The sequence below is a fragment of the Cyprinodon variegatus genome, unplaced genomic scaffold (assembly GCF_000732505.1).
Source record: "Cyprinodon variegatus isolate N-32 unplaced genomic scaffold, C_variegatus-1.0 Scaffold544, whole genome shotgun sequence".
Classification (NCBI taxonomy): domain Eukaryota; kingdom Metazoa; phylum Chordata; class Actinopteri; order Cyprinodontiformes; family Cyprinodontidae; genus Cyprinodon; species Cyprinodon variegatus.
In genome coordinates this window covers 1-22,933 of record NW_015150997.1, presented here as the reverse complement: position 1 = coordinate 22,933, position 22,933 = coordinate 1, and the positions used below count along the sequence as shown (strand labels likewise).

General features: G+C 37.2%; 1 protein-coding gene across 1 annotated transcript in view; it reads right to left on the bottom strand.

Moving 5' to 3' along the window:
- Positions 1-21,656, bottom strand: part of LOC107095399 (voltage-dependent T-type calcium channel subunit alpha-1G-like) — a gene marked incomplete at its 5' end in the record, with an annotated part of 85,339 nt that extends 63,683 nt beyond the window's left edge. The window contains 5 exons of the mRNA XM_015391480.1: positions 2,041-2,219; positions 6,545-6,613; positions 13,903-14,026; positions 20,323-20,423; positions 21,477-21,656. Coding sequence (XP_015246966.1) covers positions 2,041-2,219; positions 6,545-6,613; positions 13,903-14,026; positions 20,323-20,423; positions 21,477-21,656 — 653 coding nt within the window. The remainder of the gene's footprint in view (positions 1-2,040; positions 2,220-6,544; positions 6,614-13,902; positions 14,027-20,322; positions 20,424-21,476) is intronic.
- Positions 21,657-22,933: the final 1,277 nt, after the last annotated feature.

Below are 22,933 nucleotides of genomic sequence, written 5' to 3'. Positions count from 1 at the left end.
AGAACAGAGGATACAGAAGGATTGACTGAATGATTTGCTTTCATTACCAATGTGGAAGGATTGCTTGCATGTTTGCTTTGTAATGAGAAGTTGTCAAATAATAAAAAAAAGTAATTTGGAAAGACGTTTCCAGGGAAGCTATGCTACATCTGCAGCCGACCGCCATGTTGGAAGTGGGAGAAAAAGTGCTGAAAGATTGCAGAACTTCTGGATAAAGTAGAGGAGTGCAAAGATAGATTTAAGAAATGGATTGCATCTTAGGTGGGGGATGGGTGCGCTGAGTGGACCAGACCTGGCATTCGAACCAAGCTGTGAGCTCCAGGGCTGGTCCTGGAACCCCGGCGGAGCGACAAAAACCAACACGGGGACGGTATGCCCACCCCCGACTGCCCGGCAAAGTAAGGCAGGGGGAAAGCACGGGGCCACCGGTGTCCAGGCTACAGTTACCGGGTTGGGTTGGTCACTCTGCTGCCTTGTAGTCGACCAAAATCCCTGACAATTTTGAAATTCCCCCTGGACATTTTTTAGGTATGAAAAGTAGGACATGTCCAGGAAAAAGAGGACGTCTGGTCACCCTATAATGCATCTCCAAACTCCACTAGTGCTGCTAGTTTTGTTGCAATCATGGAAAACCGTTCACAGATCGAAAAGGTAGCGCTCTGATGCAGGGATGTTAATTTTCTTCAAATTTTTCCCCCCCAAATCTTTAAAATAAACAGATTTCTTTATTGTGTTGCTAGAATTTCATCAATGCAACAAAACCTAATACATTAATATTGTAATGTAATTCAAGCACTAAATATCAAACAGCAGATTAGTCACATGATCTGACATTTGCTCTAGGATAAACATTTCATCATCAAAGCTTATTATATATTTAAGCCCACATATTCCAATTTTATTTTGGGCTAAAACATTTAGAGACTGTGCTGCCATACGAGGCTTATAGAAGACTTTTACATTTTTGCAGCTCTGGACAGATTTGTTTTTTTTTTGTTTTTGTGGTCCAATATGGCTCTTTGAACAGTTTGGGTTGCCAACCCTTGATCAAGAACTTTCCACAAATAGAGCAGTGAAAAAATGTAAGCATATATAAAGCTCAAGAACAATTTCCTGTATATGTTCCTTTACCTCCCTTATTTTAGGTAAATTATGTTAACTTGCTACCTAAGTAAAATTAGGTTTAAATTTTAATGTTGGTCAAAATAAATAAAACCTACAAAAAATAGTTATACTTTTATCTGAAAATATATTTTTAAAAAAGTGGCATGTGTTTTGTGAGAGCTTCAGTGTGATAAATCACAAAATTTAGAAGCATATTACCTTGCAGAAAATAAACCCTCTTACATCCACAGAAACCCTGGATCAAACTTAAAGTGAGATGTCACTTCTAGGCCGAGTAGTGCAGGAGCAGTGTCTGCAAATGATTTTTCACTTTGCTGTCAGAGGTGAACATCCAAAAAGCAAAATGATGGAAAGGAGATATCACTGATGTTTGGTGGAAGAAAAATGAATATTTTATTTCCATGCTTCTTTTGAGATACATATTAAAGAGAGAGCAAACTAGCAGAGCTCCTCTTCAGCAGATGAAACACTAAGCATGAGGATCCAAGTCAAGCATGAAACCAGGCGACTATGAAAGTAACCGGGGTCTAAACATCTCCACGTATTTTTAGACCTGCAACTACAAGTATGCTCTCCAGATTAGAGATTTACATTTCCACTTAGATAAACATAGCTTTCCAAATACGTGATAAATCAAGTAAAATAACTTGGGTATGATGCTAAAATAAATACTCACACACAAACAAAGCTCTACAAAAATACACACCCTTCATCTAAATAAAATATGGAGCTCAGCTACAATTAGAACTATTTAAGGATTTGCAACCAGTATGTAAGAGATAGTTTCCCTGGATTTATTATTAACCACAAAACAGATATTCATAGCGTAAAAAACATATAAATACATTTTTGATAAGCCTTTTTTCAATATTTTTTTTAAAGTAGTAAATTTAAAAGCAGCTTTTAAAAACTTACCGGAGCGGCCTGAGCGTCCTCAGCAGCCTCAGCACTCGGAGCATGCCCAAGATTTTTTTTCCATAGAAAAGAGTCACCAGGATGTCAACAACAGAAATCATCACCAATATCCCATCCAGAATGTTCCAGCTGCTCCTCAGGTAGGCGTTGTTCCCAAATAACCAACCAAGAGCCACGATCTGTACAGGACAGGGCAGTAGAGAGTACAAGTATAATTGACATAAGAAAAAGCAGAGGTAATGTTTATTAATGTTCTAAAGCTTGATATCAGATCAGTGTTTGAACATAATCGGTTATACTGTTCCATTTTTTTTTTCCTCTGTGTGGCAGTATTTCCAAATTCTTCTTGTTTGATTCTTTTTGTTTTATTCCTGTTAATGAAAAATTTCATCAACAGGAAAATAATTATCCGGGCAAAATGTGCCACACATCTTCAAGTTCAAAAAGCAATTCTTAAAGGCTGGTTATACTCCCCACAGCAGGGTGTCGCAGTGAGCTTGTCGCAGATATTGTTGATTTATGCCCAATATTGAAGCGTGATCTGCGCTATGTTATTCCACGCCGAGAAGCAAGAGGGACAATCAGGAACTAACTGTGGGTCTAGATACGGCCGAGCTGGTGAGGAACTGGGGGCAAGTTTGTGTGACAACGGAGGGACATGAGGGGGAAAAAGAGGGGGGATCCAGGTGGAAAAAGGGTCTTCTAGCTGGTCCATCTTACGAGGATTTTTCCACAATGGCGTCATACAAACAAAACAAGCCAGTAAGGTACCAAACAGAAAATGCGAATAGTGTAGAGTGGAAGTAGATTTGACCAATCAGAGGCCTCCTGTCTGCGGTACTGTCTGTGGTCACCTACAATTTTGGAGAGGTGCTTCAGAGTGTCTGCAGAAGGGGGGGCGCACCTTTAGACCCCACACCTGATCTCTGCTATTAAAGCAAAGCAAACATGACATGTTTTGCATGCATTGTAAATAGCTATTGCATTCAAACTATAACACATAATTTCTGTTTTCACTGCACAACAGTAAATACTATTTGTAGAGCCTAAAAAAATATAAAATCCTTTTCCATCTCCTAATATATTTAGACTAGGGCTGCAGCTAATGATTATTTTGTTAATCAAATAATTCCATAATTTTTTCAATTATTTGATTGATAATCGGATAGCATAGGATAGGATAATCGGATAGATGTTCCTTAAAGAAGACTTTTTATGAAACTAAACAAGGTGAAACTAAAAATATTTGCACTTGAGGAGTTCTGCACAGAGCATATTGACAGAAAAAAGTTTTTTATCTTAAATGCAAAAAGTATTTAAAATTTTGGTATGGCTGTTGCTCAAGGTGGGTTGCTCTGTCAGCTAAAGTCCTGTTTTAGAGTCTCTACACTCCAGTTAACGATTTATCATGTACTAAATTACTTGACAATTATTTAAATAATCAATTAATCAGATTAATTACTTCAGCACTAAATTACACTACAAACTTTAGTGGGCTAATTCATCGATCCATCTTCTTCCACTTATTTCATCGGGGTTGTGGTGATGCTGGTGCCTATCTCCACCAGTCGATGGGCGAGAGGCGGGGCACACCTTGAACAGGTCAACAGTCCATCGCAGGGCATTCTCAAAAATTTCAAAGATATTTGAAATTGTGGCATTTAACCTCTTAACATCCAACTCATTTTGGGAAATTCTCACCTATTTTGCAAATAACTTAGGAGCTGTAAGCCCAATGTACACCCTTTATCTTCATTACCTAAGTTAATACCTTATAGAAACACCCCTGAGATTATGTCTGATAGTCTTTTACTGAGTAGTGAAGTACAGTAATGCTTTCACCAAATACTTTTTTACTAGAGTTGGATGGCTACCAGTCAATTTTACTGGAGTACACATATGATGGAGTAGTAGTCCTCTAACCTAGTAACATTTTTAGGGGGAACTTTATCTCTAACTATAATTTTCTGTATGAACTTAATCTGTAAATGCCCCATTGTAAAAGAACCATCCATCCATCCATCCATCCATCCATCCATCCATCCATCCATCCATCCATCCATCCATCCATCCATCCATCCATCCGTTAATCCGTGGCCGGGTCGCGGAGGCAGCAGTCTAAGCCAAGATGCACAGACTTCCCGATCCACACACACGTCCTCCAGCTGCTCTCAGGGAATCCAAAAGCGACACCAGGCCAGCACAGAGACATAATCCCTCCAGTGTCCTTGGCCTTCCACCAGGCCTCCTCCCAATGGGACATGGCTGGAACACCTCCTGAGGGAGGGGACCAGGAAGCATCCGGAACAAATGCCCGAGCCACCTCATCTGGCTCCTTTCGACATAGAGGAACAACAACTCTACTCTGAGCTCCTCACCCGATCTCAAAGGGTGCGTCCAGCTACCCTGTGAAGGAAACTTATTTTGGCCGCTTGTATTCTGGATCTCGTCCTTTCAATCATTACCCAGACCTCATGACCATAGGTGAGGGTGTAAAATAACCCTCAAACAAATAACTTATTTTATACTACAAAATTTAGTAGATTAACAAATAAAAAAAAACATATTTAGATAGGCACCATATACTCACACCTTATAATGAACTATTTACTTAAGCATCTCTTATAATTTAGGGAAAACTGAAGATAAGTTTTTTTTTTTTTTTAAGGGGTGGGGGGTTTCTTTTGGTAAGCCTTTACAAAAAATGTAATATGCATCCATCAAATGTAATTCAGTGTTAGATACTCTGAAATTGTAAAATCATGACTGGGTGTATGAGTGAATACACATCCATTCCTAAGTAACTAGGCCAAAAATAGAGACAGAGACTTTGAATGAGTGACACCCATGAACTTTCCTCTCCTCTGCCTCTGCCTGGTGCTGCCCACGCCTGATTGGACCTCCATTCAAAGCCAAGCCATTTAAATACAGGCGAGACAATCCTTTTCCTGTGCGACAATCCTTCTGTGCATGAATGCCGTTTCTCTCTCCTGGTTCCTTTTTTCCAGCCTTTTCTCTCCAATTTCCATTGTGTTTTGGGGCTTTGAGCTTTTGTAGTTATATGGGAGATTTCACTTCTATCAAGAGCTATGGACCTGAGGGATTTATCAAGTTTGGTTTCTTTTGTGCCTCTTTTTCATAATTTCAATGTTTTTTAAGAGTTCAAATATTAGTTGATTCCTTTAGGTCTGGTTTAGTGCATATTCACTGCATTCTGTTTTCCGGGAATTCTAGTTCATTTACCTTACAGCACAATATATCTGTTGTTGTCTCCCCTTAGTTTATAGTTTGTTCCTTTTTGTGGTAGATGATCCATATTACACCAGCGTCTAGATTTATTCTCTTAATTTCGGTCAGTGCTTAAGTTCACAGTTTGCCATAATTTCCCGCTGGATCTTTAGGTTGGTCTCCTCATTTTTCCATCCTTTTTCCATGGCCTGGTCTCCCCGTTTCTTTATGTTGATATGGACTTTAAATCAAAACCTTACATGTTTAAGAAATTCATCATGGCCAGCAGTCCATGACTATTAAAAGAGGAAACAGTTGTATTCATAAAAGAATTTGTTCATTCATATTTGATTAAGGTTTCCAAAATTGTATTTCAGGTACCACGTATATCAATAATCATGGACTTTAACATTAAGTGTGTATTAAAATAATTCATGCTTGTCTATTATAATTTAATGATTGGGTAATGGTGGTTAAAGTTAATACTAACTTCAGCAGCAGATTTAAATAATTGTTCTAATATAGTTATTTCATCTTTCAAACCAAAAAAAAAAAAAGACACATTTGACCAGGTATTGAAGTTTGCTGTGCAGTTATTGGTTTGAATTTAAATTTTTATGTATTATTCACAGAGATTTTACTTTATTTATTTGCTTGGTTAAATACCTGAGATAAATTAGATGTGTTTTTATAATTCCTACAATATAATTTATGAGAGCTACTGTAGCATTTCAGCATCAATAACAGTCTAGAGTATGAAAGTAAGTTGCAGATGACTTCAACGAAGACTGCAAAAGAAAACAGATTTCACCAGAATAAAGCAATTTAGTAAATGATTCTAAAAGGCAATTTGGGGATTTGAAGCTAAGTTTTATCAAATGGAAAACAAATAATTTATCTTAAAAGGGAACAAAAATTTGTAACACTGTTGGCTCACAGCATGAAATTCCTGGTTCTAACTCTATTTTTTTTCTGCTAACATTTTGCTTTTTTTCTCTGTGCATACCTAGGTTCTCTAGGGGTACACTGGTTTCCTCTGACAGTCCAAAGATTACAGTACTCCTAGGTTATCATAAGTCCCTAAATTGACCTTAGGGGTTTGTGTGGATGGTTTTGAACTCAGCCTTTCACCCGCCTATTGCTGGTGGTAGGCAACCGCTATTTATGGGTTAATGTCAAATGGATAAGTGGCCACATCTTCTACCCCTTGTCCGTCAGGGTCATGGAAAAGCGTTAGAAGACTGATGTAAAAAGCAAACACCATGTGAATTCTCACCTTTACGGTCATCTCTGCCACAAATATCGCTGTAAAGATGTAGTCAGACCACATCAGGAAGATCCGCTCCTGCAGAACAACAAGGTGACACAAATTGTTTAGAATTCAAGTGCTCTCTCAGATTTATTTTTCCATTAAGCCTAAAGTTTTCCCACTAAACTAGTTGAGTCCTGCACAATAATTTATCTGTTTTCCTCATTTGTTATCTGAACTCTAAACCTTTCTCGATCGCCTGCTGTAGTCTTTTGACAGCTAGAAGACCCTTGTGAGTGTTGGTGTTTAATTCATACTCCTGGAAATATTCCAGCAAAAAAAATTATAAAAGGTTTTTTTTCTAACAAATAGAAAATAATGTCTTTAAGGTTATGTAAAATTAACATTTTCTTTTAAATTAATTCCTAAGTCCTGGTACAACTGTTAATTGTCTTGTTTTATAGCTTGCTGAATAAAGGTTTGAACTGCAGCATTGTCCTTTCTGTTTCTAAAATGTGTTTGTAGTTAATACATTAATCCATTGGTTTTCTTCTGTTAATTTAAGATAGAACTACTGAGTTGTGGTTTTTGACGTTCGTTCTGAGGATTCCCAATATTTAAACCTAAGCTGAATTTCAATCTTGCTTTTTTTTTAATTTCTTTAAGGGTTATCTGTTACTTTAGGATTTATTTGAAAATACTCCAGCTGATAAAATATGTCTGAGCTGTTAAATCCTTGCACCTTAACTGGATCCTCTGTAATCCAACATGAGAACCTTTATTTAGCTCCTACTGCAAGATCTAGATTACAACCTCAGACTATCAGTCAAGATGCATAAATCTTTGGACATTGTTAAGCTGCTATACTCAGAGGAAAACTTTGATGCTTTTGACATAAACATTAGGTTCATTTTATATACTAAAGACTTTTTCAGGTCAACAAGGTGCACTTGTATAGTATAGATGCTCAATGCAGATTGCCCTTCCCAAAAACACTCCTATGTAACTTGAAAGAGACAGGTTCATTACAAAACAAGTCCTGAGACCGAAAGTAGGCCCTACTGCATTGCAGCTATCAGAGACTCCCTTCAAACGAGAGCAAACTAAACTAAAAGTTGTCATCAGGCAACAAAACAGATGAGAACCTTACCTGATCAGACATATTTTTCGTTCTCTGGTGTCTTTCTTTGTGCACTCCAGTTTGCAGCTAAACAGAAAGCATTCGACTATTCTAAGTCCTGAGCCATGGTTCTTAACTACAAATCAGTTAGACTTCTCCCTGCAGGTCAATTGTCAGTCTCTGCATCAAGTGAGAGTTCAGTTATCTTATAACCTTCAGTGATGTTCACAGATGAAAATAAGATAGAGCAAGAGATGAATAGATGCATTAGGTCTGCAGAACATAAGGCATCTATTCATGCTGTTGGCAATGCAGTAATGTTGCAGTATTGCTTTAGTTGGTTCTTAGTAAACAAAGACTTGAACTGAGTCAAATGTAAAGCTTTTGATTTTCATTCTATCTGGGCTACAACATATATAGATTAAAAATTAAACGATGAGAATTTGGATGCCAGCAGCTAAAATTAGCTTTCTTTATAGGATGGCTGGATTCACCCTTAGAGCTACTATGAAATGCTCTTTTATCCAAGAAGGTTTGAGGGGATGCAATGGTTCATTTACATTAAGGGTTTCAGTTAAGGTGATCCTACCATCTGATCAGAACAACCTGTAAAGCCATCTAATGGGTGGATTGATGGATAGATGGATGAACGGACAGATGGATGCACAGATGGATGGACTGAGGGACGGATCGACGGATGGAGGAATGGATCGATGGATGAATTTACCAATCAGGTTTTATTAATGCACCTGCAATGGTTTTTATTTCTATTACTTATTCATTATTGTTATTATTAGAAACTTCTTCTATCTGTGATGCCAGACATGGTGTTGTCCTTCAAGGGTTAATTAAAAAAAAAGGGATCAGAAGCTTCATTCAGACAGGTGAGCCTTAGCTGGGGAAATGCTGAGGAAGCAGATGCAGACCTGGCTGCTCACAGCAACAGGTGATAAACGTGGTTGATGGGCAGAATGGCAGGAGTTGAAAGATTCAGGGTATAGGTAACAGTCAGCTCCGAGTCAACAGACAGAGGTGTCTGACATACGCTTGGTAAGACAGAGAAATCCTTGGTAATATGGTTGTGGTCAAAGATTTGGAAATGAGCAGGGGAAAAAGCTGGACATCCACTAGCTCAAGACCTTTAAAAAATCTGGTGCCAACCATCTGCAGAGAACCAAAATAAAAAAGGGGATCTACAGGTGGAGGGAATGGACTGATTGTGCTCCCACTGTAGGTGGATGGCAGGTGTATTTGATGAGCTCGAAGACAGACGGGCAAAAATCATAAAAAAATCTCGTTTTAATCCAAACTGTAAAAGACATTTGAGTCTTTCCATCTGTAAAAATGTGTCAAATATATTTAAAAAACATATTAAAAATACTAGCTGTTGCCATGTTCCCATACCGAGTTAATTTTTTTTTTTTTTACAAAAACAACCTATAACCGTTCAAAAGTATCTACACCATAAAGTCAGTATATTATTACCTTTCAAATACAGTGCCACGTCTTTGCCCTGCAGCATGTCCTCTGCATGTTCACTAATATGACTGGAGTTTACTTAGTAAGCTTAACAAGGACAGAGGAGGAAAAACAAGAAGGCTACCACGAAAAAGAAGCACTCAGCAAGTGCTTATTCTCCCTTTTCTCCCTCTGCCTAAAGAGAGAAAACCCTGTCCTGCCTCTTAATGTCTATGCATGGTGGAGGGGGCTGTCTTTCCCACGACCTGCACTACCATCCTATATGCTCAGAAGAGCTCTAAATAACATATATTTAAAATGGAAAGAGACAACAAGCCTGTTCATTATGCAGTTTTTACTTTCAGGAATGGTATCACTAGAATTTCCTCTGAGACAGCTGTTATTGTCATTTTGTACACACAGAATGTATAAAAAAAATCATTTTGTGCAGCTTTCATGATATTTCTATTCCTTAAAGTGCAGCAGTAATCAAATGTAAACAGTGTGGGGGGAAAAATAACATGGTGAAAAAACGCATTAATATGGAAGTTCAGAGCATTAAATATATATGGTGCAAATATGCAGTGTTGTGGTTTGGCGTTGTCATTGTGCTGCAGAGTCTCTGATATGATTTAGAGTTTTTTTCTACAGTTCAGCTGTCATCTCTGTTGAGATGGTCCATAAAGGTCAGTTTTAGCAGCACCCAATGGTATTATATTTTATGCCTCTCTAGAATAAACAGCAAAGTTTGATTACTGTAACAGGGTTTCTATTTTTTAAGGGCTGAAAAATGTGATTTCTTGTTTACGAGAAAAAGAAAAGTTAATTTTTTTGCTTTTACCTTATTGTGCCACTTTTGGGCTGCTCTTTGGGACACTGGCTAGCTCTGCTGCTTTGCAGCAAGATTGGATCTCCCTGAATCCATGGTTAAAGCTTTGCATTGACCATTTATGGTTGAATGTGGGCAAAAAGTGGCAAACTTTAAGGCATAGCTGTGATCTACAAAGGATATTGTTAGATGTTGTACATGCACTTTTATTAAAATTCCGATTTTTTGTAGGACTTAATTTTCAGGATTTCAGGATTAATTTTTGTATGAATTCCACACAATGTTTTATAAATTAAACAAAAGGTCTCAATGCAACTACATGGTTTCACCCTATGCAGGAGATCAATCTGTTTTCGATTACTTTGGTCTTTCTTAAGGATCTGGATGTGTGGGAAGAAAAATTATGAATTTTAGAATTCAAAGTGAAAATAGTCAAACTCAACTGTTTTAAAGTTTTAATCATTTCCACATGATTAAATATAGTTTACATTTTGTGACAGTTACTTTCAAGTCAAGACAATTTAAAATTTTGCATGGACAAACATAATTTAGTTTCTGAATTTCTCCCCATAAATAGGCAGAACATGAATAAGGAAAACAATTTCGCCTCTAGCTGAAGGCAAACAAATGATAAATTCAAGCAACTCCCCCATTACTGTCCTTAAATAATTGTCATTGTGTTGTTTTTTCCACTTTAACACAAACATGTCCTCTCACAGCGATTTAGGGAAGGGTTGAACTGTAAAGGAGATAAATCTATCATAAAGCCTTGGTTTTGACTTTAATTTACTGTACTGCATTCAATGCTGATATGATTCAATTCGTAATTTTGGACAGTAGTGTATTATCTCCTGCCTCTTTGAGAAATGATAAATAATTATAGATATTACTGTATAATCATTCACTTAGTTTATTTACCCTGAGCTGATGAAATGATGACAATATCCAGGCAACCCCAAGCAACAAATGAAAACAGAAACGGACAACAGGCCAAATGCAACAAAATGAAAACAGAAACGAACAACAGGCCAAATGCAAACTGTTTGATATAACTCCCAATGAAATATGATAATGAAATAATTATTCAGCCTGCATTCGACACCCAAAAGCACTTCATCTTTGTATTGATGAATAGATTTCATTTTGGAGAAAGTGCTATTGTTGTTTTGTTTTTTTTAAAGCTGGCAAAGAGGGTGATGTAAAGCAGCTCCTTATAAACAGATGCAACAAACTGATAAATTATACATGTTTGGGCTGTTGGAAGCAACTCAGAACAAAATCAGCGAGAGCAAATCGATTTACAATCGACTTCATTAATACAGAACAACGCAGACGGACAAATAAGCAGCCGCCGTGAACAGCCATTACAAATGGAATCTAGAGAACTGTAATGACTGTTCTTTCTCTTGTATCAGGATGCTTGCTAAGTTGTGTATTTCCACCTCATTTTAATGATGGCCACAGTGTGGCGGTGCTGAAAAAGTGATTTTCTAGAATACCACTCGCTGACCTGAGTGTTAGAAAGGCTGCTGGGATGGATGGTGGGTATTTGCTTAAAAGTTGAAGTTGTAAATGATAAAAATCTGTGTGTGCATGACCCTGCAATCCACAAGGACCAGTTAGCACAGGTGAGACCTTCCGATTCCTTTTAGACATTAATCAAGAGTGTATATATATATATAGACAAATATACATTTGTCTGTGTTAAAGCAGGGCAAAGGTGGCAGGATGCCCTGCCACTTTTACTCTGTTGGAAAGGCTGCCGCATCAGCTAAGGCATTGATGTTGTAGATGATGCAGTGCAGCAAATACAGAGGTAAAGCACATATCACCCTGAGCAACTGGCTCACAGTCAAACAAGAGTGGTTCCCTGCTTATACAATGTTCCGCTCTATTTCTCTTCAGAGTGTAAGCTACAGAACAAATTCTGTACGGTGGTGTCTGGATTTAGACTCACTGATGGCTACTTTTTTTTTCATCTTGGTAATCTTGTTAATGTTAAGGCTAATTGTTTTTTTTTATTATTAATATTCAAGTAAAACAAAACAGCTAAAATAATCTTTGGTATTTTCAAAACTGTTTCTCTGACATCAAACTTCAACATGTAAATGAAGGGAAAATTAGAAAGGTTCTCTTTGATCTGAAACAATCTTGTCAGACCTCAAGCTCTGGTCCCATTTCCCCCCTTTTAACTTCAGACACTAGAAATTTAGGTGTGATTTTTATCAGCACCCTGAGGTTTTCTAAACTACTTAACTTAGTGGTCAGAGCAGGCTATACTTAAAGGTACAGTGGAAGATTTTAGAGAACTTTTGAAAAGACCTGCCCTCTCCATTTTTAAAAAAATGCACATGTACAACCCTGTACCAGCTAACAGGGAACACCTATTAAACACTTGAGCGTGTGCACAAGCCTGTTTCTCCTCTTGCATGCTCTGTTTAAAAGTAGCTGTATGCATCGCTCATACAAGCTTACTTTCCTAAAGAAGATTTGCAATTTTTTCACCATGTCAGATTCACCACCAGTAAATGAAGACGAACACGAGGATGGCCTGAAGTAAACATATACCCAGAATGATTGACAATTAGGAGGACCACTTATTTTGAAGATCCACTCGGAAAAATAACTTCCTCCACTATACCTTAAAGGTAGTACTATCAAAAGTGAAAATATTTCTATTTCTATTCAAGACTAAGCTGGAAAAAGCAATGCATGAATTCATTAGTTCAAGGCTGGACAACTGTAATGCTCTCTCTGCAGGAAGTACTGTAGCAATTCTATTCTTCATTAGCTCGGTCAATGCAAAAATGCAGCTGCCCAGTGTCTCTCAAAGGCGTCCATATTACACCCATTCTCTCCTCTCTCCACTTGCTTCCAGGTTGATTAAGGATAGATTTTAAAATCCTGCTTGTTCTTTTAAAGTCACTACTCAAATAGCTCAAGCGCCTTTGTCTGAACTTTAAAGTTTTTGCAACCAGAGCCCTGCACTCAGCAGATGTATAACCCTGCATGTCTCCAGTGCTAGGTTCAAAAGAGAGAATGATTGTTGAGGAATGCTAGACCACCAGAGCTAAAGTAGCGGCCATTCAAGATGGCCCTTCCAAGTCAAACACCAGCTAAATGGCAGCCTATTCCCCTGCAACTGCTAGCAAAATCCCCTCCAACTTCCAGCCACTGGCCTTCTCCTGGGCGTGGATTTTTTTTTTTTACTCTGACTTAACCGTTTCACTGAATTACAGGGTCTGACCAAGATATGATGCTTCTCTTTATATCTTAACGTCCCCAGATCATGATAGAAATAATATTTCATAATAAGGACTGATGTTTAAAAAGGAATTGTAGGGAACCAGGCAAGGGCCAGCAAAGGGCCAGCAAAGGGCAAATCAAGGAAAGTGGGGAAATTTTGAATGGCTACTACTGTACAATCCATTACTGACCTGGAGTCTTAAAAATCACAGCTAACAAAATCAACTATTCAGACAGGCCTTTCATTCCTAGCAGTTCAGCTGTAGAACAAATTTTCTATTAGTTTATATTCTGGTTTCACTACTTTTCCTTATAGCATCGAAAACAGTTTGAATTGTACTAATGTGTATTTTTTGTTTTTATCTCTTTTATCCTGTTATTTTCTTACCTTTACATTTTCATATTTTATCTATTTGACAACTTGTTTAAAATCAACTTGTGAAGCACTTTCTGCACCATATAGATTGTTGAGAATTGAACAAACTTGATTTGATGATCAATTGATGGCGGACATATCACTTTTGTAATGTTATGTTTTGAATTCTGCAAACCTATTTAAAAGAAAGTTCAAGGGCTCCTGCAAAAAAAATTAGTTTTTGTTTATTATCTTTCTGAATGCCAGAAGTAGTAATGCAGAAAGTTCCTTTTATTTCTATAAAACCAGAATGCAGCCCCCCCCAAAAAATGCCTTAATAAAGAGTGGAACTTAATATAGGATTATGTGATGCTCACCGCACTGTCAGGACTGATGCCAGGCCTCTCCATGGCGATGGTGATGCAGTTGAGAAAAATGATGACCAGCACAACATGGTCAAACATTTTATGGTTGATGATCTTTTCACATTGCCTGCGGCATCTGTGAAGAAAAACAGAAACAAGTTATATTTTTTATAGCTAATTAACTCAACTTTAGGAATATATATTAGCTGAGACACAAATGCAACAAGAGATCATAAATATTTTAGTCTTTCATTTAATTTTTTGTGTGCATTGATTTTACTGCAAAAAGTATTGCTGTTATCTTTAGATATTTCAAAGCTGTTGCGTTCAAGGAGAGAGTGAGATGGAAACATCGACGGTGTCCATTTTTTAAAAGAGCTTTAACCACAAAATTCTCAGGACATGGTTCACTTGCATTGCATTCATTAGAAAATTAACATCCCTATAAGGAAAATAATTAACTAATTTTATTTGAGGCATAAATGCATTTAAAGGCTAATAGTTTATGAAAATATATGTCCACTTTACACTGGATTGAGAAGAAACTCTAGACACTTTGACAAATATTCTAAATTCCCCTCAGTGGGAGGACACTGGTTGCACTGGTTGCTTACAGGGTTTTCCCTTTTTTTTTTCCTCCATTAACTAATATTCTGCTACTGTCAAGGTTAACTAAAATGTTTGCTTGATGTTGTTATAATCTGCATATTTACACCCGAAAAATTGGACGTTTCTATGCCTCTGTCATCAGTCTCTGTCATACCAAAGAGAAAATTTCACTATTAGCCATCATGAGAAGAAAAAGAAAAGGGGTGTTTTCTCCACTCAGGATTCCCACCTGTGCAAACTTCTTATCTAGTGTTGCGTTTTGCTTGGAAGGAGCAACCATGAGAAAGCGTCCATACATTTTTTTTTTTTTTTGTTTAAGGTTATTTATTTTTATTCTTTTATTCAATCTATGTCTATTGTTGAATTAAATTTAAAGCCCTGTTAGCTGCTGGTGTTTGCACTACATTCTTTCCTCCTCACTGTTTAACACAATCCCAGATTATAATCTTCAATAGGCAGTAACACAAAATGTATGTTTTAATCTCCGGTTTGAAAAAAGTCATGATTGCCACCCTAACAATCTGAATGAACCGACTCTCAGAGGGGAGACTGAGACACAGGTCCTTAAAAATTTTGTATATCTTCCAAAAGGTGCAAACATGTTTGTATGCACAGAGCAGATCTTCAAAGAAGGTACAAAGTTACTTGCACCTTCTTCAATTTAGCAGTCAGTATGTGCAAGAATGTCTTTTTTGACTTACACCCTTCATCAATATGCTGGTCATATTCTAATGACCACACACCGCAATTTATAGATTGGGAATATGCAAGTGCAATGCCGTTATGTGCAAAGTAATTTTTCATATCTTAAATTTAACTGCGCGTGACATATGCCTGTTTTAGCATTTCTGAAAATCCGGGAACAAATTTGAAAACCAAAATTTCTGCTTTCATTGCCAAAAAGAAGCCATCGGTAGAATGATGGACGATTGAGAGAGATTCTGTGAACATTTAAATATATTTGGGCGGTCGGGAATAACAATACTAGAATTAAATTATCAAAGAAAACCTATCTGCACAGGCTGGGACAACACAGCGGGATGGCAGGCAATTTTTATATGATTAAACCAAAACTAAACAAAAGATTTTTTGGAAGATATATGTTGAAAAGTCAGGAGTATTTTATGGTCTTTAACAGACTGCATGCAACGCATGGCTGTGTTTTCTTCAATAATTAAGGGCCTAATTGTATGGCAGTATATTAGGTCAAGCTGCTTTTGAGACGAGCTGGTGGAGAAAATTCCAGCTGTTTACAAAATAACCTTCGGCTACTTCTTTGTTGCATAGGGGCGGGATGCGGAGGTCAATCAGCGAACAAAGAAAACTTCCTCATATTTCAACTTCTTGTTAATGTTTTCTTTCTACAGTAGCAAAGTGAAGTGAGCTATAAATATAAAATAATATCATTAAGGTACCTGAGCTGACTATGATAGAATTTATTTTGAATTGCATTTATCAGTATAACTTTCCACTGATAATTTCAATTCAGTTCAATTCACATTATTTATATAGCAACAACACATCTCAAGGCACTTTACAGGGACAATTCAATCAGATCATACAATCAGATTTATATCTAAGGAAAACCATTTTTGGCATAGACTCATTTGAGTCGATGTAGCATAATTTTACTTAAACTACCTTGAAGCCTTGAAGTCTGGTTTACTTTCTTCATTTATATTGACAGTTCTTGCTGCTTGAATAAAAACATTAACTTAGTCTGAAAAAAAAAAACATAAAAGCAACATCACTGTTGCATCCGTGCCATCTACCTGTGTTATAATAAAACTGACTAACTTGCTAAATTGTGATTAATACCTTAAGTGATTATTGAGAAGGAAATTTGGATTGACTACATGAAAAAAGGACAGACAGAAATCTCTATTTATTTAAGATGAAAAGTTTTCCTGCCCTGTAGGAGATTTACTCTATTAAAACATACTTTAAAAACAATAATTTAGTTGATAGACATAAGCAAGGTAGTTCAGAATAAAGTCTGCAGTGCACAAGTGAAAATTTAGGCTTTATCTTGTGCTGAATTTCATTAAATGGTTGCCAAGCTTTAAGCTCATGAAAACACACTGAAAGATCCCAGCAGTGACTGTTCTATTTGGTGGTGTCAGGGTTTAAAATGGGAATCAAATGAGATTTAAAGGCTCATGTGGGTATAAATGTGCAGCAGGGGCATTATGTCGGGAGGCCTAGATCTAGATATCTGGCTTTATTTGGTAACATAGTCCTGACTGCTCGGAGTCAGAAGACATGTATGTTTTTCACCTCATTTTGCTTTCTCATGCATTAGTAATATCTGCATACCAGAAGCTTGATTATGTAGAATTTGTCTGTTTTTCTCAAGTGGCCGAGGAAGGGAGACACACGGCTCCATCTCTTCCTCTGAGGTTCAAAGGGCAAATATCTGGAAGTGAACTTTAACCGGAAATGGTTTGGAAAACCAGAAACACACACACACTAACAGTGAGAAAACGGAAGGATCTCTTCTACAGGCTAAAACTGTCAATGGATGCTCAGACAAAATAACACATTCTGCTCACTTTTTTGAAAGAAAAAAAAAAAACACCAAAAAACTTTACATCTTGACATCCTCATAAGAAAAACATTCTGACAACTGTCCGAAGTACGCCTCCCCAGTGGTATTTACTGACCTTTGGAGTTTTCACGCAGTAAAAAAAAAAAAAAAGGTCGTGACTGATGCCTGGCATACACGCATTTGATATCTACCACTGAAAGTTTCCTGCTTTTTAGACATCATGAAGTGTATCCTAAGTTATGAGTCAAAGCTGATAGAATTTATAACTTTTTAAAACTCAAGATCTTCAAATCCTATTTTAGGTGTTTGGTTGGGATCACAGTCATAAATATTGATCTTTTGAATTGACCAACAAAGGGGTTTTTGGTCACTTTCCAGTGATATTCTTATTGAAAGAGACCTTTTAAGACTACAGGGTTAATATATAACTCTTAGTAATGGAGACTGACCTTCACAAAAATCAGTTGAAATGCTTCTCTTTACAAGGTTCAAAGTATTACGTTTATAAGGTTTTTAGAATGACATGAAAAAAATTATCAATGGCTTTAGTTTTATTTTTTGTTAAAACAGAATACAAAACTTATATAGCCAAAGAACAGCATTAAAAGAAATGTACAATCACATTTAAATGGTTTGTAGAACGTGTTGAACCAAAAACTGAAATGATCATTTCAGAAAAGATAGGAAATAAACTAGCATTACCTCAGAGTTAAAGCAAAACACAAATTTTGTAAAAAAAAAAAAAAAAAAGTGTTTTCCAATTATTTTTCTCCAATGTTTGATAAAATGTTTGAATGTCAAGTTAATAAAGAATTAAAGGTATTGTGGAGGATTTTGACAAATTTTTTCTCTTCACACAAAAAAAAATGCACATGCACAACCCAGTACCCGCTCCCAAGAGGGTACACCTATTGTGCGAGAGCATAGGAACATGCATGAGCCCATTTCTCCTCGTGTTTAAAAGTTGTCATAGATCATACAAGCTTACTGTGTCTGAACTAAATTCCTCAATCACTATATGAGGGGGATTATATCGTGGACTTTGTAGCAAAATTAATTAACTGACCAGTCAGACAAATGATCACTACTTTTTGGTCCACGTTGGTCATGTAACTCCTCCTCCACTGCGCGGTGCCTGCGCCATATTTGTTTGTTGCCATTGTCGGATAGCGACAGCCTATGGCCACAGGCCGCTGTGACAGCAAATCCCATAATTTGCAAGGAAAGCTCTCCACGCAAAGCATTCTGGGATATATCTGCCTCTTCTGAGGCCTTTCTTTTCTTCTCATACACATCATAGAAACTTTTTCTCTTACAACCTTCGGCCAATTTCAAAGAACTATAGAGAGAAAGGTGAGCTTCAACGATTGTCTCAAACTGTAGCTCACCAGAGATATACCCCTGAATGTGCAAATGCACAGAAAAAGATAGCTAACGGGACAAGCACATAGGACGGCATCACGTAAACATATCACCAGAATGATTGACAAATAGGAGGACCACTTATTTAGAGGATCCACCTGGAAAAAAAAGATAGTCCTCTATACCTTTAAACAGGCATTACAGAGTTTTCTAATGATACTGCCACCTGTGGCCAAAACACACAACTGCAGCACTCTTCTGCTCCTACTTGTGCTCGTCCTTACAGTAATAAGGGTTGTCTCACTTTTTTCACCTTACAGTACATGGAGTTGCCATTGGTGTCTGAGTGGAGCTGAGATTGTTTGATAACTTTGACCCATTTACTCTGGACGTGATTGACGTCACATCCACCGAACAGCACAGGAACTTCTAACCAAAAGTTGATGAATAAAATTGAACTACAGACTTATAGATCAGCGCTGATCTACTGAGGTGTCCTTCTGCTTATCAAACGCTGACTTAGTCATAAAGAGTCAAATAAAAAGGCTATTTTAAAGATATTTTTTTCAGAAAAAACTTTGATTGCGTTTCTTTAATCTACATGTGTTGAATCTGATAACGTCTTTCAAAGCACAAACCTAATCAATGCCTTTATTGATTGAGGCAGTACAATATCATAGAGGCTTTTTTTAAAACAGTTGACATCTATTGCAGTAACTAAAATCTTTAGCTGTCAAGTTAAATGGATACTGGCTTATGCAAAGTGTCGTGGGTAAGTAGGTTGAGCAAAACACATTTTAGGTGGAAGTGTTTTAAATCATACATAAGGTAAGTTTGTAATAGTTATTTATTAACAATATTTTAATATTGTAAGAAATTCTGAATGGGCTGAGAAATGGATATTTCTCAGCGGAATAACAAGACCAAACTCCCTCAGTAGACGCTGAACATCCCTGGTGCTTTTTCTACTTGCACATTCTTCATATTTAAGAGGCAAAATATTTAAGCTACTGGCTTGCAGAGAGCCTGCAGAGGCTCCTCACCCCCTACTTATTAATACTGTCCATAGGTTTCAGTAGAATGAATAATGCGCACTCAGGGCTGCAGGAGGTGAGCTCAGGTCGTTGTGCACTCTGCTTGATTCTAGTTCCCTGCTGCACCGCTGCCAAATCTTGATGAGATTTTGAGCACAGAAGGGTGTTAGAAACAGGCACCACACAGAGCCAGTGTCCTCAGTGTCATCCTCAGCCAGTGCCAAAGCTTACGTCCTATTGCGAGTGAAAGCCAGCTAGAAACGCAACGAGAGAAGACTACTGCTCTGACAAAGAAAATAATACTACAATAAACCTTTTTAAAATATATATACAACAGATATCAGAGAGCTAACCCACCAGGTAGTTTGACAGAGCTCAATGTAGGGTACGTATCAAATTTTTATGACATCAGGGAAAAAATGTCCTAAAAGACAAAATAATTTACCCTCATCAGTAACTCAAAATGTGGGACAAAACGAAAGGAGAGGTAAGAGACTGTAAAGGATTGAAGATTCCACACGAGCCTGAGATAACACACCATAATCAGCTGGAACATCTCCCCTCCGCCGTACGCTGCTGCTTACTCACCCCTGACATAAGAAGTGTGCAGATTAAAGAGACTTCTGAAGTGTAAGTGTGGGAGGGAATAGGAATTGATATAAAATGCAAGGCAAAACTTTGATGCCTTCATATGTTCCGTGGAAACAACTATGTCAGCACTATGGGATGTCAGTGGAATGTAGTGATAAAACTACAGCGGTTTGGTAGAGGAATGCACAAATACTTCAGATAGCTTAATTTTTTTGTGATTTTGTTTTTATACGATAAAAGTCTGCAAGATCTAATGAAAATAATAATTAGAAGTGGTGTAAACTATACCTGGACTCCGGGGGGAACAGGTAGAGGGACCATGTATCTCTCTGCCGACACCATTCTGGCTGCTTTTTCTCCATCCATCGAAGTATCCTGGCCAAACGTCCCTGCACATTGAACAAAGGGTGAACAATATGTCTTATCCAGCTTTCTGAGGGCTAAAGTGGTTTTACACATAAAAACACCCCCTCAAACATTTGTGAATAAACACATATTGTGAACTACAGTTTTAATATGAAAGAAGGATACATTTCAAACCTAATATTTCTATCGGAAATCAATATCTATGGTTTTATCTACTTATCAGATGTGTCTGAACGGGAAAGATAAACTGAATATGACCAGCCTGGTAATGAGATGATATTAAAACTGTCAAATCATGATGCCACATAAGTAAAGCAAATCTAAATGCCATCTTTTATGCCAGCCAGTGACACATGTTTATGATCTATGGGATAAAAACCAACCTGTCAGGTCATTAAACGCTGCTCTACCCACCGATTATAATCAAGTAGCTTTGTGATAAAACATGCATCTTTAGTTACCTGGGAAACATTTCTAATGACTCAGTAGGTGAAATAAAGACAGTAACAAAAATCTAGATCTAGGATTTGCGTATGCTAAACTTTTTTACGGAGTGAATCTTGTTCCAGTATTGTTGCAAAGTTTTGCAATTGGACATAAAGATTTCATTCCGTTAGTTTTTTTAAATGTTATGGTTTTTTTTTTTTCCAGATTCATTATTTGCAAGCTTATTTTATTTTATTTTTATTTTTTTTATGAATTACATTCTCCCAATTTGTTTGTATGGATCAAATTCTCTTCACTTCAAGCCCAAAGCAAAAGCTCACAAGCCTGCCTCCAGAACCGAAGAGAGACAGCTAGAATTAAAGTTTGTCCTAAATGTGAAAACTCTGTTAAACTCTTTGGGGTGATTTGTAGTTTCTTCAGGTTATGGTATGTAAAATCCTTAGTAGTGAAAGAGCAATAAAAGTTTTTTTTTTAAAGTATAACTTAGATTTTTTTGAGCATTTTTTCAAAATATGCCAATAAGAGTTTGAATAGTCAATTGTTACAAAATTTGCTGTTTAACATCTTAGGATCTGAATGTTTGTGTAAACGTAATTCTAGGTGTTAAGGTAATTCATGCACATGCACACCTGGCTGACCTCCTCCTCCACATTCTCGTCTTCAGTGTTTTCGTCTTGAGAGACATTAGTCTGGCTGAGGGCTGATGGAGATCCCTTCCCATTACAGTCGTTGTGTTCTGCAGTTCGGCCATGGCCCAGGGAAGGGGGTCTGGAGCTCTGCATGCTGGATGTGCGGTGCAGGTAGGGCACCTACAAGGAAAGGAAAAAAAGGTTTCTAAATTCATATTAATAACTCTATGTACATCTAAAGGGGCACAGTAATGTAGCAGCGATATTGTGCATATGTGTGTATGTATATGAAGATGTTTGAAATTATACCCCACACTTCGAAAATTATCTTTTCAGTTTTAAAAAGGGTGTTTTCTTTCATAGCTGCTAGAGTTCAGAAGACTATTGAAGATCATATTCATTTCTAGTCTCAATGACATGTCACTTACTGGTAAATTGTATTTTAAAGCGTTGAGTCTGGGTTCCTTCCAACCAATAAGTTTTAATCTGCATCTTTTTGTATTTATTTAATTGAAATATTTCTAATCATTATAAAGGGTTTAAGTTTAGTAGGAATGGGATTTCTTTTTATCGCTTGAAGTTCTGATAGGAGGCTCAAGGAAGGAGTCACATACAGCAACAGCCACTCAAAATGGCCCTTCCCTGTCAAACGCCAGCCAAATGGCACCTCACTTCCCTGCAACTCCCAGCAAAATCACCTCCAACTTCCAGCCACTGTAGTGACCTGATCCTTCTCCTGGGTATGAATATTTTTTTTACTTTGACTACACCCTGAATTACAGACTCTGACCAGGAGATGATGCTTATCTTTAGATCTTAATGTCCACAAATCATGACAGAAAGAATATTTTATTACAAAGATTGATGTTTAAAAAGGAATTGTAATGGAGCAGCCAGGGACTCATCAAGGAAAGTGGGGAGATTTTGAGTGGCTACAACTGTACAAGTCGTTGTAGTTTGGTTTATTTGATAAATATCAGTTCATTTCCGATCACCCTGAGCTGTCACCTTATCCGAAGGCATTACAGGAGACTCTGGCTTTGTAAGGCAATATTGAGTAGCTGTGTCTACTGTCACCTAGCTTTCCCGATAATTCTACCATACTGCCAGAAGATGGCGCACACATCTGTTTATGTCTGCTCCTTTTGCCCAGTGCTGGAACTCTATTTAGGCTCAAAATAGTCTGTCAAACACCATCAACACAGACTCCTGGTTTAAATAACCTTATTTTATAAGGATTATGTTTTTTTTGGGTCCTTTTATGTATTTGCATTCTATGTAACTATGAGCTTTGCATACATTGTATTCAGTGTTGAGTGCATATTGATAAAAAAAGAAGAGATAATTTTTTTAATTAAAATGTGCTAAGTTTCAAAAATAGTTTCTCAAAGACATTTTCAAGCGTCTCAACAATCAGTTTAAAACATATTCTTTGGCACAACTACAATCAACGTTTT